Below are 27,850 nucleotides of genomic sequence, written 5' to 3' on the forward strand. Positions count from 1 at the left end.
AAGGATGAGTACATTTATAGGGGGAAATGCAAACCACTTCCAGCTCATGCTTCCCATGGTATTCCAGCAGGGAAATATCATATAAAAAAGGAAACCAGGTCCTGAGGCGTGGACTTTTCCAACCCTGTAAGATGGCAAGACAAAAATGACAGCCTGCTCAGGAACTCTTGCCAGCCTCCGGAGAAATCCTGGACTGGTCTGCAGTGATGCATTAGCACCTGCGCAGATGGAGAAGCTGGTGGCGCGCCCACCAGGCCTTGGATTTCTCTTTCAGGGGAAGGTTCTCTCACCTCAGCCCCAAAGTGACAAAGCCACAGGGACTAAGTGTTCAAATCAAAGATATATACAGGGTATTAAACATATATCAAAGAAACAGTTAACTTGAAGGCCACGTCTAAATTAGCAACAAGTTCTACAATCTAGTGCTGGTGCCTGATACAGGCTTCAAGAGCAAATATCTGTTCAAAGAATAATTCCAGTTTGGGGAGACTGGGATGTGATGTATACATTTGCAGGACTGAATTTATACTTTTTTTTTTTTTTGCAGTTTTTGGCCAGGGCTGGGTTTGAACCTGCCACCTCCTATATACGGGGCCGGCGCCCTACTCCTTTGAGCCACAGGCGCCGCCCTGAATTTATACTTCTAAATTACCTCGTAGTCCGTTTTGAAGCAATTGCGAAGGGGATGGACAGGCCGCACTCCTGGTTGCTGAGTTAAACTGCCTGGAAGGAGGATGGGGGCCAGGGTGGAGCCCCCGTGTGGCTCTCGGGACAAGCAATGATCTCAATCTTCATGGCGCCGGGCACCAGGGTGGTGAATTCTGCATCCTGCCGGGCGGGAGGATGGCACTAAACGGCACAGTGTGGGCACACAGGTCCTTGTGGACGTCTGCTTCCCAATGACGAAGCTGAGGGTGGCTCAGGGATCCTGCAGGAATTTGTACCCTGGAAGGAGGGCTGAAGAGACGCCAGCCTGGGCCTCAGGACGCAGAGTCAGTCGCTGCGGACTGTGGTCACCTCGCCAAAGGGCAGCTCATAGCGTTTGCCCAGTCTTCACGGCGGTGAAGCTGTAGCCACACGCCGGTGGGATCTTCGTGAGGTAGTAATCAGGCTCCTGCCAGCCGGGGCCAGACGTAGGGTCCTTGGAAATGGGCACCTGTGGGAGACCCGACCTTAGAGTCCAGCACAATGACGGGGGCAGGAGCAGAGGTGCACATGGAGAGCCGTGCCTGGATGCCCCTGTATGTGGCCAGCATGATCTCGGTCACCTCTCTGCCAGCCTTGGGGCTCTGGGGGACTTGCAGCTTCCCGGCTCAGGGGGCCAGGCGCCCCTGGTCGCAGAGGTTTGGTGCTGGACCTTCTCCGCGCCGGCCTGGGTGGTGGCAGACACCCGGGTCAGGACACCGCACCTGCCCTGGACCTCCCTCCCTACACCCTCACGCCCTGGGCGCCCGGAGGTGGGGGCATGATGGAGGGGAACCCGGCTGGGGGCCGCCGTCCCGGCAAAGCCTCCTCTCCTGCTTCTTAGCAAAGATGACCAGCCAGCGAGACAGAATGCAGGCTCCTCCAGGGGCTCCTGCTGGGAACAGGAATAGGGGCTCTAAAACTAGTTTAATTTCAGCTTGCCATACATCAGCCGTATCACCTAGGGCAAGATTCTTAATTTTCTACTTAGTTTTCCTTTTTAAAAAATGTAGATATTAAATACAACGATACTATTATTAGACAGGGGTGTAAAGATTCAGTGAGATAATTCACCTTAGGTCAATAGCATAGGGTCTAACACATATTAATATATTAATATATAATATTAGGCGTTATTACATGATTTAATTTTAGTAAATTAGGAAATATATACGTACATGTGCATATGTGTACACACAAACAGAAAATCAGAGATTGATGATATAATTAGTTATTTTTATTTTCTTCTCTTTATTTGTACATTCTAAATTTTCTATAATAAACCTTTTTATCTTTTTTTAATAAGATAAAAAATAATAAAAGATCCTAGATTAATAACATCTGGCACTCCTGAAAGTGTGGAAAATGACCACTATCTCATACCACTGCTGGGAAGAAAACTTGATAAATCTTTTCTGAAGTGTCTTAGCAATAAGTATCATAAGCATTAAAATGTTGCAGACTATCTGACTCAGCAATTCCACTTCAGCTATTTATCCAAATGAAAATATTGTACAGCGTACACATACAGAGATTTATCCACATAAATGTTCAGTGCATCAATTATAGTATAAAAGCAAAACCTGGTAACAACTGAATACCTAAATATCAATTATAGTACTATGTAGACAAAAGATCATTTTGTAGAAGAGCATTTAATACAAATTTTTTAAATGTTCACAATACATTTCAGTGACAAAAGGCAGTTACAAAAATTATGGCTAGTATAATTTTATTTATGTAAAATATACACACAGAAAAGCTTTTTAAAATATATATATATATACATGTATACAGTATTATCTAAATGGCAATAGATATTATCTTAGGGTAGTGAGATTATAGTTACTTCCTATTTTCTTATTTGAGTTTATCTGAATTTTCCAGATAAACTTCCAGTTTATCTGATTTACAGTATTATCTAAATGGCAATAGATATTATCTTAGGGTAGTGAGATTATAGTTACTTCCTATTTTCTTATTTGAGTTTATCTGAATTTTCCTGATAAATTTCCTCAGTTTATCTGATTTTCCAACAACAAAAAAAACCTACATTATTTTTGGAGGTAAAAAGCCAAAACTATTTTTTTTTTGCAATTTTTGGCCAGGGCTGGGTTTGAACCCGCCACCTCTGGCATATGGGGCCGGCACCCTACCCTTTGAGCCACAGGTGCTGCCCAGCCAATACTATTTTTAACATGCTCACCACAGAAAATGTGAAAAATACAAAAGCAAACTGCAAAGTGTTGTTATAGGATGATCATGTAAAATATTCACCAAGCACTTAATATCTGAAGGTTTAATTTTTTGGTGATTTTTATATATTATCTGTGTAATCTGAAAAAGAATATAGATTTAAAAATAAATAAAAATCCCATTTTAAGGTCTGCATAATGTTTTACTCTACTCTAAAATTCTGTTTTTAGATATTTAGGTCTATTTCCATCTATTCATTATTTTGAATAATGATAATGCTGTAATGAATATCTTTGTTTTCAAATCTTTTTCTGATTTCATTACATTCTATGATAAATTTGAAGAAGGGGAAAATTCCTAGATCAATTTGTGACCAATAATCCTAAAGCATTTTGCTTGACCTGTATGCATGTATATATAATGAACAACAGATTTAACTTTCTATTTCTTAACTAAAGACCTTTTAGTTCACAGTTTTTAATTTCCTCTGAGAATTTCTCATGGGAAAAAATATATCCTCTTTGGAAATATATTCCAGACTCTTATTTGGAAATAATTTCTCAACCCTGTAGAAGCTTCAAAGTCTGGCCTAATACTCTTAACAGAAATGGAGGCAATGGGTCAATGTCCTCCATTGATTATGCTAATATGATGGGGGCCAATTCAATGATGATATTTTAACATAGAATTGACAAGAGAGATCTCATCATTCCATGGCTTTATCATCTATTCTGTTCTTTAAGAATTAATACAGCCATGCTTTTAAAAACATTTCATTGAACATTAATTTATGTGTCATAAAATTCACTCCTTTAAAGTATATAATTCAGTAAGTTTTTTAGTATAGTCCCAGGTTATGCAACCATCACCACTATCTATTTTTGAACAATTTCATCATCCTTGCATTTCCAAATGATTTTTCTTTTCTTTTCTTTCTTTTTTTGTTTGAGACAGAGTCTCACTATGTTGCCCTGGCGTCACAGCTTACAGCAACCTCAAACTCTTGAGCTTAAGCAATTCTCTTGCCTCAGCCTCCCAAGTAGCTGGGACCACAGGTGGTGTCCACAAAGCCCGGCTATTTGTTGTTGTTTTTGCAGTTGTCCTTGTTGTTTTAGCTGGCTGGGCAGAGTTTGAACCCACCAGCCTCGGTGTATATGGCCGGCGCCCTACCCACTGAGCTACACGCACTGCCTCAAAATTGTTTTTCTATCTTATTTTATAATTACACTTAAAAGCTGCCTCAAATCCATTATCAAAGAAGGCAACAAAGAAACATAAATAGTTGGTTCAGTGCCTGTAGCTTAGTTAGGGTACCAGCCACATACACCAGGGTTGGCATGTTTGAACTCAGCCCAGGTCTGCCAAACAATAGTAACAACAACAACAATAACAACAACAAAATGGCAGGGTGTTGTGGCAGGCGTCTATAGTCCCAGCTACTTGGGAGGCTGAGGCAAGAGAATTGCTTAAGCCCAGGAGTTTGAGGTTGCTGTGAGTTATGATGCCACAGCATCTACCAAGGGTGACATAGTGAGACACTGTCTCAAAAAATTAAAAAAAGAGACATAAATACTTAAGTAAATATGGTTTTGACTACCTACTTAATCTATGTTTGACATTTCTTTGGGTCCTTTAACTTTTTCAAGATCATGGTTTCCTTACCTGTATAATCAGAACTTTGGCGGGATCTTACAAAAGACTCCCTGATTTAAATTCTGTCTTTTTCTGTAGTGTCATGTGACCATTCACATTTCATGATAATTTTAACACCATCATTTTGGTTATAGGCAGCATTGCACGTGCAGAAGAGGAATATGCAAATGACTTCACTTACCAATATGATGCAGTGTCCATGGAAAGAAAGCATTTTATTGTAGTTTGGAGCTAGTCACTTAGCTAAGAACACAGTGTTTTTTACAGTTATTTTCAGCTTTGCATTAGAAAAATCAAACATATCAAGATGTAAAAGTTGAGTGAAAGTAGAAGATGTCCCAAAGCAGGGGACTTGGCTTTAGACAGTTACTGCTTCCCAATTTTAAATGCAAAGAATAAGTGAAAATTTTGGTGGAAATTTTCTGAAATTTTTAAAGCTATCTCTGCCACTTTCTGCTTACCTCTCTGAACCTGAGATTTCTTATTTGTAAAATGTGGATAATGAAACCTACTTCCTACATTGTCTGAGACAGTACAGGAGAGAATATGTATAAAGCCTCCAGTGCAATGCCTGACATCTGATAAAGGCTTAATGCAATTTAGTTCTTGAACCAGTTAATCTTCCAAGAACTTAAAGGTCATCAGAAGGAAAGTAATTGTACATGTATATTGGAGAGATGTTGGTCAAAGAAGTTTCAGTTAGATAGAAAGAATAATTTCAAGAGATCTATTATATAACATGATGACTATAGTTAATAACAATGTATTACATTTCTGAAAACTGCTAAAAGAATAGATTATAAGTGTTCTCATCACAGAAAAAAAAATAAGTATTGGAGGCTGAGGCAGGAGGATCACTTAAGCCCAGGCATTAGAGGCTATAGTGAGCTATGATGACACTACTGCACTCTAGCCCACATGACTGAGCAAGCCCCTGTCTCAAAAAAAGAAAAGTATGTATACGTAAATATACAACATTTGCATAACTTGGTGAAGTTAATATGAATGGAGAAAGCCATAATTTGCCTCCATAATGTATTAATGATTTGTATTTCAACATAGGATAGTTGCTTTATATTTAGAATATCGACTTTTACTATTTTCTTCCTTTTTATTACAGAAGGCTTGAGATCGCTACTATTATTTAAGGTGTCTTTCTAGCTTGGTCCTGTCAAATTCTCTACAATATTAAACTGCATTTGTCATTACCTTTCCCTTAAGGGTTTAAATGTTTTGAAAATTAAAAAAAAAAAAAAACCCACATCAATACCATGTACATCTCTGCGAGATAAGGTAATGGGTGGTCAGCAAGATGAGATGAAATCCAAAACACTGTAAATAATGTTCTGGGATTGCTGTATACTGAGAGAATGCCCGAAAATCGCTTGGCAATGATGTTGCTAGATGAAGCCTTCTTGGGATCCTGGCCAAGGATTTCATTTAATCCTTAGGAATTGTGCAATTTAGAAATTGAAGTTTCAATTTCACTTGTATTTAATAGCTATTCTCTGCCGTGTGTATTATTCTTTGTCAATTTTATTGATCAAAGGGCCTGTAGTGCACTTATTAGGCAAGAATGGGTCGTCTTCCTCTTCAGAGTGGCGTCCAGCTCGTCTATTTATGGTGTGCATCATCTAGGGCACACAAGTTTAAAGTGCTTACTGGGGCAAAACCAACCAACAGCAACAAGAAAACAAAAACCAAGCCTGGTGTTGAATAACATAAAACATTTTCTATATCTCTGGCTTGCTTAAAAAAATGAAAGCCAGGCTTTTTCTTACCAAGCAACTGCACTCCCAGGATCTTGCATTTGGCAATGTGGAGCGAGCTGTCTATGGCAGACAGGATAGAGAATAGAGATCTCAGAATAGATCAGGAAGGTGGAAGGACGCAGGAGTTCCTTGTGAAGTGGACAGAGCATGATTCCCTAGCTAGGCCCTTGCCTTTCTATCCAATCTGCAACAGACCTGAGAAGAGGAGGATGGAAAAGGGCACAGCAGCAGGACAATTGACAGATCATAGCTCTTTGTTTATGTCATTTCCCAAAATATCTCAGCTAGAGAGATCCTTGACATCATCTGGCTTGACTTCTCCTTATTACAGACTGAGAGGCCTTCCAGAGAGGGGATTATGCCCCAAACAGTGCACTTAGTGAGCAGAATTGGCTGTAGACCCCAGACAAGGTTTTTTCCACCTTGTACACTGCTTTGATGAATTTCTTTGGAAGAAAAGATGGCCAAGGCTGGCAATGGTAGATTTTCAAAGGAAAGTTTGCTATGGGCCCATTCCTAGTTCACTTTCTCCTCTTTTGTGGTAGAGATTCAAATCCAAGAGAAGTAGACATTGGCTGGAAAGGAGGGTAATTAGGAAAGAGGAGGAGAGAAACAGCGGGAAGGAGATCCTTTGGGAAACCCTTCCCTCCCAATTCCTAAAGACAGACTCAGTACATTCACATTGCCCTCTGGACTCCCAGCAGTCCTGCCTCTGCCCGCCCCACCCACTACATTTTCTCAGTGTGATGACAAACAGCTTTTCTTTTTTTTTTTTAGAGACAGAATCTCTCTTTGTCGCCCTTTGGTAGAGTGCAGTGACATCACAGCTCACAGCAACATCTAGTTCTTGGTCTTAGGTGATTCTCTTGCCTCAGCCTCCCAAGTAGCTGGGATTACAGGTGCCCGCCACAACGCCCGGCTATGTTTTTTATGTTTTTGTTGCAGTTTGGCCAGGGCCGGGTTCAAACCCGCCACCCTCAGTGTATGGGGCTGGCGCCCTACTCACTGAGCCACAGATGCCACCCAGACAAACAGCTCTTGAGAAAGCTGATCCTTTAAAGAAGTCCACATAACAGTTGCAACTGGTACTTGATCTCCCTAATCCTCACAGTGGGATTACTTTGAAACTCTAATTTCTAATTACATTCTAGAAATGTTCTAATTTTAAATGTTAAATATTTACAGCAGAAAGAATGAGGAAGAGACATTTATCTCTTCTAGGTCAGTCAGCCAGTAGCACAGAATTAATTATGATCTTGCCCAATTTCAAGTCATAAATGGCTCAACAGAAAGGGAATAGCAAGCTGGTACATAGCAGGGCCCGGGAGGAGAATTTTGCTCCAGATTGGAAGCATTATGAGCTGTCCAAGCGTGAACCCAGCAGAGCCCTCTGGGAGTTTGGTGCAGTAGTAGTCCTGGGATACATTTGGAAATTGGATTTGGAAATGGGACTTCCAAAGGATCCCTTGAGCCCAATTCATGGCTAAAACCCTATGATTGAGTGGGAATATTTGATGGAGTCAGCTTTGGTGACTTAGGTTTTTTTTTCTTAAACGAGATTACATTTAAGGAATAAGAGGGTATACTGCATCCACAGAGATGTCAATCTCTAAGATACACTGTAGGAATTCATTTGAATTAATTCTAAGATGATTTTCAAATTTAGTTTATGTAAGACAGTACTGGTGTTTTACAGGGAGTTCTTATATTAGATGAGATTAAGTACAGAGTGATTTTTCTCTGATCTGAAAATTGCAGGTAGTTGAAGGAGGGGATTGGGAAATTCAGGAGAAAGGAAATTGGATAACAGAGCGGGGGTCTTTGTCAAAGCACAGAGTGGAGTGCTGGGAACTCGGGGGAGGATAAAGCTGACGGGGCAGGGGAGAGATTCAAATCCAAGGGCAGTAGACATTGGCTGGAGAGGAGGGTAATTAGGAAAGAGCGGAGAGAAACACTAGGAAGGAGATCCTGAAATGGGGATTCTTTCTAGCTCGTGCTTCTGATGGTTCCTATTCTTACCATTTTTCTCTTTCTGGAAGTATTTCTCAAGGATCGAGACTGAATTTTCTTCCCATTTACAGCACTTCCTTAGTGCCTCAGGAAAATGAATTGCTCATCTGGTTTCAGTCACCAGAATCCACAGCTTAAGTTAAGACCTGAGTCTCAAGCCTGGATCTCTTACATTTTCTCTAGTTGCTTTGTGTCTCATAGTTAATCACCTTAGACTGCAACAGACATAAATTTGTTCTCTGTATTTCCATACCTAAAATGTTTCTTCAAAATTTACTGATCCCTGCACAATCAACTCTTCCATCTCTGATCACTTTGGTCCTTCAGAAGATCTCCTAGGGTCATGGTCAGGTTTATGTCACGATAGTCATGCTGTTGCTGTGTCTTCTTTAAGATTTTATTGGATCTGTGCTGTTTCCTCTCGGTGGCTACGTGTCCGTTGGAGGCGCATATTCTTCGGTTGATAGGGTTTGCTATACAATAAGCAAACATTTCGGAGTGTCAATAAACTAAATTAGTGTAAAAAGAACAGCCTGACGTATTTGCTTGCAGGAGATAAGAGCCTTTTCACGTTTGGAATGCAAAGCCACCAAATGGAAGATACGAGCAGCTGAGTAGGGCGAGGTCTCAGACTTCTTTTGGGGTATAGAAACATGCCAACTACCACATTTAAAAAATGTAATGCATTTCTTTCAAGGAACCAAATATTAACTGTGGAAGTTAATATATTCAAAATATTCTAGGGAATGATGAGAATAATAACTAATATTTATAGAGTTTTTCATATGTATTGCAAAAGAAATGAATATAATTGTTCTCTTTAATACTTCTAATAACTTCAGGAGGTAGGTGTTATTTTTCTTGTTTTAGAGTTGAAGACACTGACAATCAGAGGTCATCTTCCCAAAGCCAAAGCCTGACCTTGGTTGGATGTCTTTCCATTTGGAGAGGAAGAGGGCAAGTGTGGAAAGACAGTGACACCAGCCATCCTCAACACTCAGTGCTGCCAGAGACCTTTCTGGTAGGAGGAGAAGCTCTGCCTTAAGATCAGCCTTTTTCCTGAGCACACTGAAGATGCTCCCTCGCTAGCTACAGTGGGAAGGGTGAGGAGTGCTGGCTCAGAAGCATTCAGGACCCACGTCTACTGACTGTTGTTGGGCAAAGGTGGAAAACGAGCAGTCTGGCATCTAGCCTGCTATCCTACACAGATGTGGGTATTTTTCCTGCAAAAAGAAGGAAGTTTCAGCCAGATGAGTGGTGCACCTGGAGTCCCAGCTACTCAGGAGACTGAGATGGGAGGATTGCTTGAGGCCAGGAGTTCAAGTCCAACCTGGGCAACCTAGTGAGACCCACTAGGGTCCCTACAAAAGAAAAAAAAAAAAAGGACATTTTCTTTTAGGTCACTGTGAAAAAATTGAGCAAATTTCTAGAAGAATATGCTCCTATATTGGTAAAATACAATGTCATGTCTTGACTGTTTCTTCATTAGAGTGCTTTAGATTTTCCCTAAAGGGCGATTATACATATTTTATGAGAAGACAATGTCCCCTTTGGAAGCAGAGCAGCCTTAACTAAGATAAATAAGATTCAATGGTAACAAGGACAAATGATCCTTAGAATATACTTAGAGTTCTAGATTAAATAACATCAGACCTTCTGTGCACATTATTTGAGAACATGTTTCAACTGTAATGATATGCAATTTAAAAAATACTCTGCTTCAGTTATCTATTGCTGCATAATAAATCATCCTGAAACACATGGCTAAAAATAAGAGTGATTTACTATTTTTTAATTCCTGTGGATTGACTGCAGGCGGGCAGTTATCCTGTTCTACTTTGTCCTGGCGAGGGACACTCACTAGGCTATTGGCTGGTGACTGCACTGGATTGGAAGGTCCATGAAGGGTTTGCTTAGGAGTCTGGCTCTTTGGTGCTCCTCCAGTGACTCTTCGTCTCCACCTGGTGTCTTAGGGGTCCAGCCGAAGCCCCTCTGCATGGGGGAGCTGGCTTCCCCAGACAGAGGAAACAGTGGCTGCAAAACCCTTCCAGGGCTGTGTCAAGAAATGGCACAGCGTCTCCTCTGCTTCATCTGTGCACCTCAGGAAGTCATAAGGCCAACCTAGAGTTAACGTGGGGATGGAGGAGGGCGACTCACCTCTTGTATATAAAAGGAATGGCAAATGTCATTGTGAAAGGCATGCAGGATGAGAGAAATTATTGCAGTTATTATTAGAAGCAGTTGACTATGCTCTTTCAAACATAGGCATTACAAATAACAAAAGTAGGGAGGCTAGTTCAAAAAGAAAATAAAAGGACTGCAGCATATTTAAATAGTGACCTCATTCATTATTTTATAATTGCTTTTCTCTCTTTTGGTCTTAGAGTTTGGTCTTGAGCCCTTTTCACTTTTTAAAACCCACAACAGAAACTTCTGTGATAGCCTGGGTTTGCAGATGCAAGAAAATTTCACATCCTATAGCTTCAGTATTGTAAAGGGTCAGAGAAATATTTTGACAAATTGAAAGAAAAAGAATCTTATAGCCTCAAGGTAAAATTGTGAAGACGTTCTTAGGGATAAACATCTAGCTAGTCAGACTGGAAAAGATTTTGTTAGTTTTTTCATTTGTAAAAATTTCCAACCCAAGGCACAAAAATGAAGTTTTTCATGTCAGCTGTTCAGATATTTCAAACAATAGGACATTAAATAACAAGTTGTGGAATTTATATATGAAGGTAACAGTTTCTCTCATTTAAATGAACTATTAGTTGAGTTGAATAGAAATAAGGAGACAGAAATATTTCTAACTTTTATTAAAACAAGCTACAGAAGATATACAGGTTAAATTACATATACAAAGTGACCAAAGTATTTGATTATAAATATGGTTTTTCTAGAAATCTTAAACCAAATTTTATAATGTATTATATTATGTATTTTTAACATAATATAACTTAAACTACATTGTAGTATATGGTTTCTAGTAGTTTAAATTACCATCATGCTAATCACTGAATGCTAATTAACATACAGCTACAATTTCAAGTGATTTGAAATAGACCTGCTACTATACAAATATATTCTAAAAGCATAAGTAAACATACAGCATCTTCAGAGTGACAAGATTTACATATATTGTCAGCGAGTAGTGTTCACAACAGAAAAACTTTGAACTTTAAAAATACAAATCATTTATATATGTCTGTGGATAGCATTAACAATTCTGAGCTTGAGTAAGTCATGTGCATAACGAAAAAGTCAACTGAGCCCAAGTCCTTGTTGCTAAAATACCAAATGTGTATAGTTCAGATAGATATATTTGTAGAATTCCATTAAGTTATCCTTTACTGAAACTGAAGCTAAAAACTGACTAACTGTTCTTTGCATTGATGGATAGCTTGATATCTCACTGTCATTTCTAAGGTAAGCAAAGTTAAATTAAAACGTCAAAGAGTGATTGTATAATTATTCTGCATTTTAAAGCACATTTCTTTTATTTATAGTAATAATCAGCTTCAAAATCCACTTTTATTTATAAAATGTAACCTGTGCCAGATAGTTATCTGTAAACTACTACTTTTTTTTTACAGTCACTGTGCAGGAACTATGTAAACTATTACTGACTTGATGGAATTAGGAGGGTGTGGTTGTGTGTGTATGTTTGAGTGAGCATGAAAGAAAGTAAGCCAGAGAGAAAGAAGAGAGAGAAAGATGATTCCTAGCTCCTGGCTAGATCTTAAACACCAAAATTTGATCTTGGTATTATTAATGAAAATCTCTAGAAAGCCTCTTTTAGCGGGAGATATGACCAGGGCCCAAACATTACATGGTATAGAGAATCTCAGAAATTCAGAGCAGAAGGGGAGCCTTAAAATCATCTAGCCTAATTACTCTTTCATTTCACAAATAAGAAAATGAAGGCACAGAAAAGTTACACCCTGGGCCAAGGCTACACAGAGCGTTACAAGCCAGGTGTAGAACCCAGTTCTCCTAATTTCCAGATCTTTTTATTTTCTTTAACTATCGCTCTTAGAGTCATTTAGTCTTCTATCAAAACTAGAATGAAGCTGTTAATTATTTTCATAGAAAACAAACAAATACATATCTAGAACATTAACTTGTGACATTTTATCTTTAAGTCCTAACTACCTGCATTAAAAATCTGTGTATTGTGAGTAAGCTGATACTTAACAATAACGACCCAGTTTTTTCAAGATTTTATTGTTCATGGAATTTTAGGAACATTCTTTTTCTGATGGTATGTTTTAGTTTTTAAAAAAATCTTTTTTTTTGAGAATTCTGTGCCACTTAAACTGTTCTAAAACCTGGATTAGAAATCATTGGTAGTGACAAATGACTAATAAAGTGCCAACTTCTGAAACATTGTAATTCTGTAGCAAGTAAGCTAAAGGAACATAAATATCTTCAGGATTAAAAAAAGTTTCGGCGCCTGTGGCTCAGTCGGTAAGGCACCAGCCCCATATACCGAGGGTGACGGGTTCAAACCCGGCCCCGGCCAAACTGCAACCAAAAAATAGCCGGGCATTGTGGCGGGCGCCTGTAGTCCCAGCTACTCGGGAGGCTGAGGCAAGAGAATCGCTTAAGCCCAGGAGTTGGAGGTTGCTGTGAGCTGTGTGAGGCCACGGCACTCTACCGAGGGCCATGAAAGTGAGACACTGTCTCTACAAAAAAAAAAAAAAAAAAAGTTTCAAAGTAACTTTCATTTTCTTATATGTTGTAGTTTGGGAAATCTGCAAAAGCAACGAAGAGCAGTGATCTACCTCATTTAGAAGAAAGAAATCTACTTTCTGCTTCAACTCTTTTTACCCTCAGAACTTAGTTTTTGCCCTTTACTCAATCATCTCTATAATCCCAAGGATTCAAAAGCCTCTTGAACACAATGTTTTAATGATTTTAGTCTAGTTAAAATTATCTTCAAAAAGTGACCTCCTAATGGGCTTTGTAGTTGAGGCCAGTTGTAACAATTACATTCAAATTATCATCAGGACTGAAACTGAGACAGTGTCCAAGTACACAGGCTTCCAGGACTGAGAGAGGTCTTAATAAATGTCCTGTACTTTTCTTTTAAAAAATATTTTCTTTCTTTCTTTATTTAGACATACTCTCGCTCTGTCACCCTGGGTAAAGTGCAGGGGCATCATCTTAGCCCACTGTATCAAACTCTGGGCTTGAGGGATCCTCCTGCCTCAGCCTCCCAAGTAGCTGGGACTACACGTGTCCCCCACAAAGCCCTGTTATTTTTAGAGATGGAGTCTCGCTCTTGCTAGGCTGGTCTTGGATTCCTGAGCTCAAGCGATCCACCTGCTTTGGCTTCCTAGAGCGCTAGGATTATAGGCATGCCTGTCACAAATGTCCTTTTCTATGGGAGCTCTAAGAACAGGTAAAGTCTATATTTTTTAGTGGTCTGAAAATACTCTGCAAAACAAACAAAACTGTTTGGAGACTCTCAGGTACCGGAGCATGGAAAGTCTGAGGAAACCAAGGTGGGAAGAGGTCATGAGGAGTGGAGTATGAAAGAGTATTTGGATGGTGCTACTCCCCATGATGCTGCAAAGTTTGGACAGTATCAGGACAGAGCTACATGAATAAATTCAAAGGCTTGAAATTTGGCATAAATGAGACAAGACCCAGGTGATTGAGACTGTGCATGGTTATGGAGTCAAGTGGGCTTCTGTGAAGAAGGCAAGACTATTTGCTAAAAATAAATTTTACAGAAGTCATTACATACTTTGAGTACTAGCTGCCTTCCACAGGGCTGAGAAGTGCAAAGAAATTGGTGCAGCACAGAGGTGAGAGCTGTGAACTTGAACAGAAAGCTGCAGCTTGAGATTTGTGCCCTGAGCAATACAGGCAGCAGCAACGCTATGTGGCCTCGGTCAATTAAACAGGCAAATGCTGCCAGAGATTGCTTTATTTCATGGTCACATGGCTGCATCTGAACATCTTTCTAAGCATTAAATCTCTCCTCTCCCCGGGGATACATATGTGACAGATTTGTTTGAGAAAAAAAAGAAAAATGAAAAAGAGAAATGCTAAGTTGAATTAATTTTGAATATAAACAAAAACAAGGGAAGCCACTCACCCTCACCAAACCCTGCCAAAAACTCCATTATTGTTTGAAGCATAATTACAAGCAAAATGGGTAATGGAAATCATGTGCTGTCTTATTTTCTGCATACAGACATATGATGTGTGTGTGTGTGTGTGTGTGTTTAGGAGGGCTGGGGAAGCGTGAGTAGTTTGGTAATAAGAAGGCTTAAATGAGAAAAACACTACGAAAGCTAAAAATAAATCTGTCAGCAGTTACTTCTTATCTTTCATTTCTCATTTTTCTTGCATCTGTGGTATCATGCTATTAAAAATGCAAGAAACATACAAATCTGAAGAGACAGATTCTTGATAACAAAATAAAAATAAAAGGCTCAAATAGTTTATATTTATACTAGGAATGTAAGTTAATCAGTCCATTTAAAAAGTCTTTCCTATGAGCAAAGAACTATTGGTGGATGCCATATTGCTTACTGAATGGATGCTTCCAAATCACTGGGCGAGAAGCTCTTGAAGTTGCATAAGTGCAACTTGTATAAGTGCAACAGACTTCTAGAGATGAAGATGACGTGTTACTGCTTCCTTCATAACAATATACACTTAACTTTTGGTGCCTTTCACAAAAGATTTTTGGAATAATATGTCTACGCAGAATTTGAGCACATTGCCAGACAGTGGTGGACAGCCCTGTGCTATTATTTTACATGCGTTCTTTGTTGGCAAACCAAAAGTACTTTCAAACATTCTGCATCATTTTTGGATGTCTGCATCTACTTTTGCTTCAAAAGTTATATGCACGTATTTATAAATGTATGTTCATCTATGTATTATGTCAAATCTATTTGGGAAAATAACCCAAAGTAAATTCAGCTCATCTACTAAAGTGTTTGCTTTGCTTTTTTTTTTGTAAGAGACACAAAATGAAATTAACTGACAGATAATCTTGCTGCCCTCATACATAACTGCAAACCAACCTAATCATGATGCACTACTTGTTTAGGACTGCACAAGTTCACAGAGGCTATGGATGCAAATGTAGGAAGAGAGTATTGGCAATGAACTATTTAGACAACACACAGGAGGATTAGTTAAGATACTGAGATGATTTAGCCAGGAGGAGGAAAGGGAAAGGAACTATATGTGGCACAGGACAGCAGCTTAGAGTCAATTATCCAAGGTGTTATTGCCATGAGGGTGCAGATTTCTTGTCATTCACCCACTATTTTCTAATTTATAGAATTTGTAAGGAATTTTCTCTAGCTAGCTTTAAAAATAGAATCATCAATGTCTTGTGAGACACAGAAAGTAGAGTCTGCCCTGGAATCAAGGGATAAACCTAGATGACCTTTCAAGGTTCCCTTCCTATACAAATATAAAAGCACGAATAAAATATCAGCATTACTCAACAGACCTGGTTAGAATAACAGTGGATTAAAATGCGGGAATGTAATGTTATCCCTTAAAGAACAGCTTGCCAAGCTGTTTACTTGTGGATATAATGTGGTCAGCTGAAGCAAGATGATAAGTGTAAGTCTTTGACATAAGTCAAAGTACAAGCCCACAAATTCTCAATATGAAGTGGAAGGGCTGCTCTGATGAAATCAAAAATGTCTCCTCCATATGTGCAGTTTTATGCTCTATAACATTTAAAGAAAATGTTCTAAAAGATAAAGTTGGCATATAAAAAGCACGAGGAAAGGAATCAGCAATGATTAGAGCAAAACAATTCTAGAAGGCATCTTAATTTTCATATGGCTCATTTGCATTTGAAACACTGAGAATTCCTATCTCACTTGTACAAAAATGTGTACATATTAAATTACTTTGCACTTGAAAGAACATTTTCCTAAATGTTTGGAAGATGATCAAATTTTAACTGGAGGACTTGTTTTCTTCCATCAGGTGTGGGGGAGATGTGGCTTCCTGGTATGAGAGGCAACAGTTGATTCTAATAGCAGAATGAGACAAAAATAAGAAGATAAATTGAAAACAATTTCTATTTGTACAGTGTGATTTAATGATGGCAAAACAAAAAGGATACTTACGGTACAAAGCTGTCAAAAAACATCAATTTTGAAATTAAGCAGTTTTTTTTTTTTTTTACCTTTCCAAAAGTTGTGATCCTCTGATACTTGAATATTAAGTTTTATTTACTTATTCTAGGATTCTCATGGATGTACTATTTATTATTTGTTTTAATATTATCTAAATTATTTATTTAAAATTATTCCTTTCTTATTACTTATTTCTGAGTACCTAGTCAGTGTTTAAAAGATAGATGGCCACCAGCTATTAAACAATAATTCCAGGAATCTACATTGCACCCATTTCAAATTTTTGATAGCATGGATAGTGGCAGAACAGGCAGGGCTTAAAAACTCTTTACTATCAACTTTAAACACTACTTGGTCTTAAGGAAATTGTTGTTCATCCACTCAAAGATCCAGAAGCTGAGATCAAGCAAAAGATATTCTGAGAAATTTGAATTTGCAAAATGAAACCACAAGGAATGAAAAATTATTTCTGTATTTTTAGTTTATTTTCCAATATGGGAAAATGTCTAGGAAAGAGGTGTGTCTTTGAAAGAAAACCAGAACCTGAAAGCCATCCCTGTCTCCCTCTTGGCCTTGCTCTCTGGCCCTCAGCTGACGGAGGGAGCTGTCAGGCCTGGCCTCAAGGTGGGTGCTACAGTGGAGCCCACCACAAAGACCCAACAGCAGGCAGTTTACTAAGGACCTGACCTTTGTAAATGAGATTCTCTAGGCACACGCTGCCCTTGGTGTTTCTTTTCCTTTTGTTGTCCCTGGGCCCCTTGGAAGGCCTAGTCCAAGTCCTTGCCCTGTATCTGTTGGGCTGCAGTCTGAAAGCATGGGGCAGTGCAGCTATAAACCCAGGCTGAAAACGGAGCTGTGACGGCAAAGTGGCCCCAAGCCTCTTGAGGTGACTAATGGGAAAGGGAGTCAGGGGACTGAGAGACAGGCTGGGGCAGTGGCACTGTTTACCCTCGCAGGCTGATGGGGAATCTGGTGAGGGGTTTTTAATAGGACAGTGTCCTTTTACACACAGTCCACATTGTCAGACTTATTTGAACAAACGCTAATCTTTTTTGTTAAGTGTAAGCTGTACTGGGCTTGATTCGCAAACACTTAGCAGTAAAAGGCAAAATGGCCCATGTAATAAAAACTTGGATACCCAGAGATTTTGGATACACAGAAATAATTTAAGATTTCATCTTATTGATTAGTTTGATCTTTCTCAACAAACTATTTTAACTATTAATGATCAGATGAAGAAAGACCATTCTCTTCCTGAATGGAAGATACACTAATGAGAAGATCAATGGCATCAGACTGAGGTGGGAGATTAAGCACATACAAAACATGACTGTTAGCATCCCATAAATTGAAAATTACCAGCTTGGTTTATTAAGAAGCAATATCCATCTATTTATTTATTTGAATAATATTTATTAGGTAACTTCGATGTATCAGCTCTTGTTTTAGGTGCTGGGTTTATAAGGTGAGGAAAAAAACAAAACAAACCTACTTCTATGAAGTTTGTGTTTTAACTGCGAAGTTTTCTGAAAGCAAGTGAGGAACGGTCACCTAATAAACTGCAGAATTAATGTTTGTCATAACAGGCACCACATGTCCTGTGATATTGTCCCCTAGGATAGAATTTGGTTCCCAGGTATCTGAGTTTCATTTCTTTGTATGTGGAAGAGCTGGTTCTTGGTTTCCAGAAAAAGCCTGGCAGACTTAGGTGCCTGCTATGGGTGAAAAGACGAAGAGTCGAATTTCCCTTTCTGTGAAGGCCACAGAAAAGTGCTGGAATTCCACTGTAATGCCGAAAACACTCAGTCCTGTCGAATTGTATGAAATTGTTGTATTTTGGGTATAAGATCTTGTGGGTAGGATATCCAATCAGAGTAGCAAAAACATGTTACAATTTAAGTGGACTGGGAATAAGATTTTGCAACAATCTGTGTATTTTCATAATTCTATGGTTTTTATTACATCAATCACCAATATTTATTAAGAGAAACAAATACATCTAAACCAGCACAAAGGAAAAGTCTTGGTATCCACCTCGTCTCACACTGAAAGGTAGAAAAACAAAAACAGGCCAGGTATGGTGGCTCACACCTATAATCCTAGCAGTCTGGGTGGCCAAGCTGGGTGGATTGCTTGAGCTCAGGAGTTCAAGACCAGCCTGAGCAAGAGTGAAACTAGGTTTCTAAAAAAAAAAAAAAAAAGCCAGGCATTGTGGCAGATGCCTGTAGTCTCAGCTACTACTACTCAGGAGGCTGAAGCAAGAGGATTGCTTGAGCCTAAGAATTTGAGGTTGGTGTGAGCTATGATGCCAGGGCACTCTATCCAGGGCACCAGAGTGAGACTCTGTTTCAAAAAAAAGAAAACGCAGAAAAAAGAAAAAATGAAAGAAAGAAAAACAAAAACAAACGAACAATTATTTTTATAGCACTTTAACTTTTGAGTGGAGGTACCTGCTGACGCCTTCTATTTCTTCCCTCATTACGTGCTTTTCTTTTAATTTGGTCCTCTTGAAAAGAATCAAAGTAGGAGCTCTCCAGGAGCTGGGCACAGGTTAATCTGTCATCTGGATTCATCTTCAGACACCCCTTTGGAAGAAGAGAAAAGCAAAGAAGATTTTAAAAGAGAGACTTACTTTGTTACTGTGACCCAAAAACTGAGTAATAACTTAAGAGTAAATATGAATTTAGAACATTTTCAAATGTGTGTATTATCAAGCACTTCAAATTTGTTTGTGTTAGAATCACTCTTCTTTTCCCACCAAGGACATCTTTCCAACACTAGTGACAGCAGATCATTTGCAGGAGTCTTCAGGGTGTAGTCTCTGCAGGAGTAAGGTCAGCACTACCAGGAACTTGTTAGAAATGCAAATTATTGGATCCTATTCCACACCCACAGAACTGATGCAAAGAACCCGGTGGGGCCCAGCAGTTTAACAAGCCCCCTGGGTGATTCTGATGCACTTGTGCTCAAGTTTGAGAAGCACTGGTTTGAGGAGATGGCTGAGGAAATGTGAACCTCAGTAATGAGAAAGAACCTAAAACAAAGGGAAATGGAATAATTACTCATATAAGAATACCAACAGGCAAAAAGGAAAAGGCGGCCCTATGACCATGTATATGTGAGGACTCTGGAAGCTTCTAGCTCTGCCTCCGAGAGTGGGATGAAAGCCCAGGGCTGAGGGGCAGTCCTGACACAAATAGGTTTTCCCCGAGAAGCCCTGGTTCTCTTTAACCAGTATAAGGCATTTCCCATCAAAAGAGACAGATTATGATTCATAAAGAATTGCAGGAGCTCTACAACCTCTACGCAGACACTGACAACCTGAAATTTCTGGTCTCATACGCAGAGGAGAGGCAGAAGGCTCACCAACATCAGAAACATTGTTTTGAGGCATTCAGGTGTCCTGACAAGTGTGTTGCCTGAGGCTGCCCTAGTTGTGGACTGCCCCTTGGTGTCTGCTGCTCCCTGACTAACCCCAGCTGACCTCAGATCGCTGATCCCTGACAAGGCTGCCTGCCCCTGAGCAGTGTCACCTGCCCCTTGGAGCAGTATCTGCTTAGTCCTGTTCTTCACGAAACTCTCCTGCTCAGCATAACCAGACTTGCCTGTGTGTGTCACTGCCTTCTCCAAGCAGATGGCCTAACTGAAGAGCCACACCATCCACACCGCACTTGAGTGTATTTGACCCCTGCTGCTACTGGGAAGCAGTCTCCTCAAACCCTGATACTGCCAGGGCTAGAACCAGGACAGAAAGAGAATTCTGAATGCAAACTGTGATAGTCTCCATTTCTTCACCCCTCAGTCCAGCTTCTGTTTCCATCATTCCACTACAGTTGCTCTTGTTATTAATATCTATGACCACCACTTCCACATCCTTAAACCCAGTGTGTGTGGTGAGTTCTCATCTCCGTAGTATTAACACACTACTGACCACGCTCCTTGAAACTCTTTGGCGTCTCTGCTCTCTCAGTTTCCTTCCTCCTACCTTTTAGCCACTTGTTTTCAAACCAGCTGTGGCTAGTTTACCTTCTTCTCCACAGTGGCTGGAGGGAATTCCTTGCAGGAGTTCTCAAACTACGGCCCGCGGTGTGAATTGTATTTGTTCCCATTTTGTTTTTTTACTTCAAAATAAGACATGTGCAGTGTGCATAAGAATTTTTTTTAAACTATAGTCCAGCCCTCCAATGGTTTGAGGGACGGTGAACTGGCCCCCTGTTTAAAAAGTTTGAGGACCCCTGCAAGGCTCAATTTTAGCTTCCCCTGTTTTCTTACTGGTTCTCAGTTTCTAGCTGACCTCATGGATGCCTGGGGTTCAATTATCAAAGTTTCTCAGAGATTTTGCTATCTGTCATTCTACTCAGACTGCTCAAGGGAACTCCAGACCTCCATATGCAATTATCTCAGTCTCAAGGGCAGTGCTGTCATGGGTTGAGCTGTGTCCTCCTTGTTCCCAAATGTACGCTGAAGTTCTAACTCCCTGTGTCTCGGAGTGTGATCTTATTTGGAAACAAGGCCTCTGCAGATATGATTAGTGAAAATGAAATCATGATGGTAAGGGGTGGATTGATGGATTCCCTAATCCAATTATCACTGGTATCCTTAGAAGAGGGAAGAAGATGTAAAGACTGTTACGGGGGGACATTCTCATAGAGAGAATGCCATGCTATGGAGTGGGCAGAAACTGGAGTTATCCTGTTGCAAGCTAAGGAATGCCTGTGGCTACCAGAAGCTCTAAGAGCCAAGGAAGGATCCTCATAGAGTCGTTAGAGAAAGTGTGGACCTGCCAACACCTGGGCAATTGATACAATCACCTCGTCCTCGCCACCTCTTCTACTTTATTCCCCAGATATAAATCATAATAAATTTCTAGCAGTTTTACTTTCAAATATATCTTTAATTTGTTCATGTTTTTATGGACTTTCAATCTACTGAAATCTAGTCCATCACTAAATGCCTATGAGTTTTTATTTTAAAGAACATTCTTAGATTCTACGATGAGGGAGCCAATGCTGAGCTGTTCCTTAGGGCTTGGGCTACACAATGTCCTGCTCGGTTAATTTTATGAGCATTGAGATGAACTGAGTAGAGCTGATGCTTTTGCGTCCTTGCCTGCATGGTTTAATAACTTTCTGTACATCCAGAAGCTGATGAATTCTTCTTGACAGACCTGCTCTTAACCCGGAAAAAATCTTGAAGAAGGGAGATGAGAAATTGGTACTGCAGAGTCCAACTCAGGATCTTTTTCTTAAATTCAAAAACTTCAAATTTCACAGAAAGCTCTCTAATAAAATTTCTAATAGTCTATGGTGTTCTTCTTGATAACCAGATTAAACTGATAAAGTGATAGGATGGTCATAACTATGAAACAAATGAGTAATAATAAAGACTGTGCTTGGGCTCCCATTTAAAGCCCTGCTACAGATTGGCCACCACATGCCGTCACTATCCCTGACACTGTCACTCGTCACAACTTCATCAGCCTGAGCAGCTCCCTCCATCTGATATAACCCAGTCTCACGAGGCAGCTACCTGTTATGGTAGCCAGTACTTAGTTGTTGCTAACGAAGTCTCAATTGCAAGTAATTCAGGAAAGTCTTCTTTCATCTAACATGGGGCAGGAGACGAGAGATGCTGTGGCCCATAGAAGAGCACAGTCCATGGAATAGCACTTTGAGGATCTTTGGGCCTTAGGTTGAACTTAATGGATCTAAATAAAATAGTTGAATAACACACCTAACTTCACCTTGAATCTTAGGCAGCCAATAGGGTTTTTTTACCTTTGGAGATGAGGACGGGAACTCATCCTACACCTTGGAGTTTTTATGCCCTGGAGCCGCCTCCCAAGGAGTTTTCGGGTTAATGGGAGGAGTGACCACAGGTACTCTCCTCTAGTCTCCACCTGAGAATAGGTTGGGCTTGTAGTACTTGACACCTCCCCACTGCCTTGGAGGTTTTGCTAAAGTGTAGGGGGTAAGAACAAGCTACCAAGAACCAGGTCAGAGAGCTGGGCTTCTGGGACAGGACCAGGAGAGGACTGGGCGAAGGCACATCAGGCAGTGAGCCAGGCCCGAGAGCCGCAGAGGATAGGCGGCGCAGCGGGATGGGAAGTCTGCGAGCACAGAGGTGTCTTAGGGACTCAGGCTGAAGTCCCTGAGCTCTCAGGGAGACTGGATAGTACCATGGCAGGGACCAGCACCAAGGCAGATCCATGAAGTTGACTCTTGGCCATAAAAATGACTCCTCCGCCTAGATCAGATGAGTCTCAAACTGAGATGGTTATCATTTAAAGATACAAATGCCAAGGTTCCACTCACAGAGATTCCGAATCTGTGAGTCTGAGATAAATATGGAATCTGTATTTTTTTTTTTTTTTTTTTGAGACAGAGTCTCACTCTGGCACCCTGGGTAAAGTGCAGTGGAGTCACAGCTCACAACAACCTCAAACTCTTGGACTCAAGCAGGGGTCCTCAAACTGTGGCTCACAGGCCACATGAGGCGGTGTGATTGTATTTGTTCCCATTTTGTTTTTTTACTTCAAAATAAGATATGTGCAGTGTGCATAGGAATTTGTTCATAGTTTTTTTTTAAACTATAGTCCAGCCCTCCAACGGTCTGAGGGATAGTGAATTGGCCCCCTGTTTAAAAAGTTTGAGGACACCTGGACTCAAGTGATCCTCTTGCCTCAGCTTCCTGAGTAGCTGGGACTACAGGCGCCTGCCACAACGCCCGGCTAGTTTTTCTATTCTTTTAGTAGAGATGGGGTCTCATGCTTGCTCAGGCTGGTCTCTAACTCCTGAGCTCAGGCACTCCACTTGCCTCACGGCTTACAGGCGTGAGCTACCATGCCAGGCCTGGAATCTGTTTTTTTTTTTTTTTTTTTTAATCTCTCAAGTCATTCTGCTGAGTAGTCACATTTAGAACCACTGTTATAGACAGAACTTAATTGATTTTTAAAGATAGATACTCTCTCTAGAATCTTCATACTCACTCCTCCAAAGGGCTGTCAGGATCCACACAGTAAAGGGCAGGGTCATAGCTTCTAGTATGGCTTTAGTTAGTCAAGCATGAACAACGGACTGGTCACAGACAAGTTTCTTCTGCTTTTTATTAGAATTTGTTGTTTGAACCATCTATCTTGGGCTTGATGCAGGGGCTTGGCCTGGTGTCTCCATGGCTCTGACCTTGCCTCATCTACTACTAATGTTAATGAACATGTTAGAACTATTACTGCTTAAACCACCCATGTCCCTTTAATTGGTGCTATGAACTGTAATTATTTTATAGTTCCTTATGATTTCAAAGACTACATCCTACTTTGGCATCATTTGCTCCACTGACCACACCTCCCAGGATTACCAGCTTAGGTCATTACAATTTGTAGTCAGTAATAGTTGTAATTGATTCTTAAGTACCTTCATGAAACTCAAAGCCACTGGAGAAGCATCTGAGAACTTTTCCTCAAGAGTTTCCTGAAAAAAACAAAGTTAAAACATTTGATGCCACATAACAAGAAAGTAACATATATCTATAATAACAACACTTTGGAGAAAAACTCTCTCCTATGTTAGATACTCCTTTTAAGGATTTTTTTTTTTTTAAATAATTTTCACTGAAAGTTCTGAAAAATAAAACTAGAGCTATTTCCTTAATTTCATGATGTCTTACAATTGATGCTGGTAATTGGGGCCCCAAATATTCCCATCTGAGATCCTATAATGTATAACATCTGTGTCTGATCTATAGCTGTTGTAGGATTCTTAGAGCATTCATTGAACTACATATATAAGAGCACTGCAGAAATCAACAGAATGAAAAACAAAATTCAGAATAGTGAGGAGGGAAGGGGATGGAGAAGCTTCAAAGATTGGCAGGATGTGGTGGCTCGTGCCTGTAATCCTAGTACTCTGTGAGGCTGAGGCAGGTGGGTTGCCTGAGCTTAGGAGTTCGATACCAGCCTGAGCAAGTGGCAAGACCCTGTATCTACTAAAAATAGAAAAATTAGCCAGGCGTTATAGTGAGCACCAATAGTCCCAGCTGCTTGGGAGGCTAAGGCAAGGGGATCTCTTGAGCCCAAGAGTTTAAGGCTGCTATGAGCTAGGATGCCATGACATTCTACCCAGGGACAGAGTGAGACTCAAAAAAAAAAAAAAAAAAGATTATGGTAATATATGTCTTTAACTGGGCAGCAGACACGTATGAGTTTGTTGTATTTTATTCTTTAATTTATACACATTATATAAATATATTTCTGTAAACTTTAACTTTGTAATTCAATACTTAATCTTGTATTATATTTGTTAAAGGTTTTAACAACACAATAAAAAGAAAACCAGTATATAACTCAAGGTATTACATGAAATAGTTGATTTTAAAAGAACACGGTATCTAGAGATAGTTGGGTCCATTTGAACCGAGATTATCCACACCTGTCATGGTCATGGCCTGGCCTTCTCAGACTTTTTCCCAGCCTTGCACCACTCTGACTGTGACACAGCTTGAGTGTGGACATCTGAATTTCCTGACAGTCTTTTCTTTCTATAGGCAGATTCTAGACCACGTGGAGTTTTAAAGATCATAGCCTGAACTTAGGTAACACAGACAGGAATCAATGTCTACAGAGAGCAAGAAGGTCAAGCAGTCATTGATATATTGATACATCCTCAAAGAGAGGTAAAGACCATAGCAAGAGCATGAAGACGATCACTGTAATTTGGAATTTAATGGGGAAAATGACCTTCCGTGTGAAAATGCAATTGTTAAAAAACATTTTTTAATTGATTTGAGCTTTGTTTCACAAGTTAAAAAAAAGTAAGAAAATGTGATTTTTCAAAACAAAGGAAACTGTACTATTTATGAGAATCTAATTATTTCAGGGAAAGTTATCCTAGTGCTTTGACCAAAAGGATCAAATGTATGCATGAAGGAGGTAGTCTGTGAGATACTAAATAGACTTTTACTTTACATTTAACATTAAATGAATTTTTGAATGGATGGGATAGGTTAACTTGTAAAGCATTTTCCTAACTCATTTTTACTGAGTTTTTTTTTTTTTTTTTTTTTTTTTGAGCAGTTTTTGACTCAGGCCAGGTTTGAACCCACCACCTCCGGTATATGGGGCCGGCGCCCTACTCCTTTGAGCCATTGTACAGTTTCTTCCATCTGTGTCAGTATGTTATAAGGAAAATAGAAACCAAAAGCACACATAGTGAACATGAAATAACTATCTATTTAAAGAAAGTAGCAACATAAATAACAAAATATCCAAATGGAGCACTTTACCATGTCTTCTGGTTCAGGTATACTGATGCCATGGAAAAACTGGTTACTTTTAAAGATAGTTTGATGTCTTGGGATTAGTTTTCCTGTAAAATACAAACCACATAATTCATCATAAAATTGGAAAAGAATAATAAAACGTGTAAATGGTTAACTTCTGAGGTGCAGGTATGAAATAAATATTGTCCTTGGCTGTTCCCTCCAGGTGGGAGCAGTGGGTGCCTGCAGACCAGGCTTTCTTAGTTAGGTAAAGCCAATTCCCCCAAGCAACTCTGCCGCAGGTGATGTGGTCGCCATTCAGCCTTCATCAAAAGACAATGTGAGAAAATGGTATTAGGGGCTTTACACACACTGTCTAATCTCCTAACAGTCTTGCCATAGTTGCTATTCTTTAATCGCCATAATACCAATGGGGAAAACGAGGCTCAGAGAGTTTTAATAATAACTTTCCCAGGATCACACAGTAATTAAGCGAGAGACCCAGGATCCAAACTCAGGTCTGTCTAATGTCACACTCAGCTCAGACTGTACAGTGTCAATTTCCAGAATCTTTTTAGGGAATCAATGAAACAACATACACTTAAGGTGTGGGCTGAAGTGGTAATCTACCCTCCATTTTTCATGCTGCAGAATTCCTAGAAGCATGGTTTGGAACCAAACATGGCACTGTCCATTAGCCGTGCTGCCAAGTGTGCCTGTGGGACAGAATTAATAAACACTCATCTTTGTGTGTAGCTGTATCACTCTCTTTGCATCCACGCTGCTGGCATGAAGCTGACACATGATGAAAGCTCACGAAACAAACCCCTTGAGTCCTATTCCTATTCTGCACTTAACTAGCTGTACGACTTTAGGCCAATCATGGAAGCTCTTGAGCCTGTTTCCTCATTTATAAACTGTGGCGTAATTAAAAGTATTATAACTTCCTAGCAGGGTTTTTCTTAAGACTGGGAGTGACGATGTGTATGAAAGTAACCCACAAATTGTTAAGTACGAAGCAAAGAAGACATGCTAATATTATTTAAACTCTGTTAGTAGCTTCCTATCAGGAAGTAAAATCAGACTCTTAAGCCCTACAACAAGGGTCTGCAAACTGTGACCTGCAGGCCAGATTTGGTCTAGTTCCTATTTTTGTATAGCCTGTGACCTAAGAATGGCTTTTAAATTTTTAAATAGATTTAAAAAATCTGAAGAATATTATTTTGTGACATGTGACAACTATAAGAAATTAAAATGTCAATGTCCACACGTAAAGTTTTATTAGGACCCAGCCACACTTATTGGTTGACATATTGTGTACAGCTGCTTTTGTACTATAATAGCAGAGGTAGGGAGTGGCAACAGATTGTAAAGGCTGCAAAACGTAAAATATTTACCATCTGGCCTTTTATAGAAAACGTTTATTGACCCTTGCTCTAGAATTAAGGAGGGGGACATCTTTTATTTCATTTGATCAAATGTCTTTAGTGTAAACTCTAGGCAGCTGACTAACATCCTTATCTCTGTGCTGGTCTGATATGGAAAGTAAGCATGTAGTTTACCCCATGGCTAATTGCCTTTTCTTGGAAAGCATCTGAGAACTCACTGAGGGGAGTTATGGGTCCACATATTGAGATAAGGATTGGGCTTTGACGATAACCCAGAACCCAGAGCAACCATCCTGAGTTAGCAGAGTAGCACTTTGGAGAAGCAACCATCCTCCTGTTCTGTATTGCAATAACACGAACACAATCACAATTTAGCGGCTCATACCCAGTGTTCTGATTATCAGATAAAGTTGGTCCACATCTGATTTCCCAGGCCAGAGCGGTTGGCCTGTCAGGAGCTCTGCGAAAACACAACCGGTGGCCCATATGTCGATGGAAGAACCATACTGGGTATCTCCCACGAGAAGCTCAGGAGCTCGGTACCATCTCGTTGCAACATAATCGGTGTAGGCGTCTCCTGGAACTGCAAATGCATCAGTCAGAGCAGGTGAGGCACATTCTCCCAACATACGAACATGTGAAATACTCACCAGACTGGGTCAGGAATTCAGGCATGCTCCAAAACTGTCAGAGGTCCTGATACTCCTGACAGTTAACGCAGTGAGGCACCAGTTACGAAACAGGGACGCGGTGCATAGAGATGGTAAAT

The 27,850-nt window shown here is 40.0% G+C and overlaps 1 protein-coding gene across 1 annotated transcript in view; it reads right to left on the reverse strand.

Annotated features, from left to right (window-relative positions):
* Positions 1 to 14,531: 14,531 nt before the first annotated feature.
* The window catches only part of CDKL4 (cyclin dependent kinase like 4), a 63,484-nt gene continuing 50,165 nt past the window's right edge, over positions 14,532 to 27,850 (reverse strand). The window contains exons 6-10 of the mRNA XM_053587350.1: positions 27,467 to 27,664; positions 25,718 to 25,800; positions 23,851 to 23,907; positions 18,889 to 19,023; positions 14,532 to 16,332 (exon numbers count right to left, since the gene is read on the reverse strand). Coding sequence (XP_053443325.1) covers positions 16,231 to 16,332; positions 18,889 to 19,023; positions 23,851 to 23,907; positions 25,718 to 25,800; positions 27,467 to 27,664 — 575 coding nt within the window. The 3' untranslated portion in view covers positions 14,532 to 16,230. The remainder of the gene's footprint in view (positions 16,333 to 18,888; positions 19,024 to 23,850; positions 23,908 to 25,717; positions 25,801 to 27,466; positions 27,665 to 27,850) is intronic.

The sequence above is a fragment of the Nycticebus coucang genome, chromosome 4, assembly GCF_027406575.1.
Source record: "Nycticebus coucang isolate mNycCou1 chromosome 4, mNycCou1.pri, whole genome shotgun sequence".
Classification (NCBI taxonomy): domain Eukaryota; kingdom Metazoa; phylum Chordata; class Mammalia; order Primates; family Lorisidae; genus Nycticebus; species Nycticebus coucang.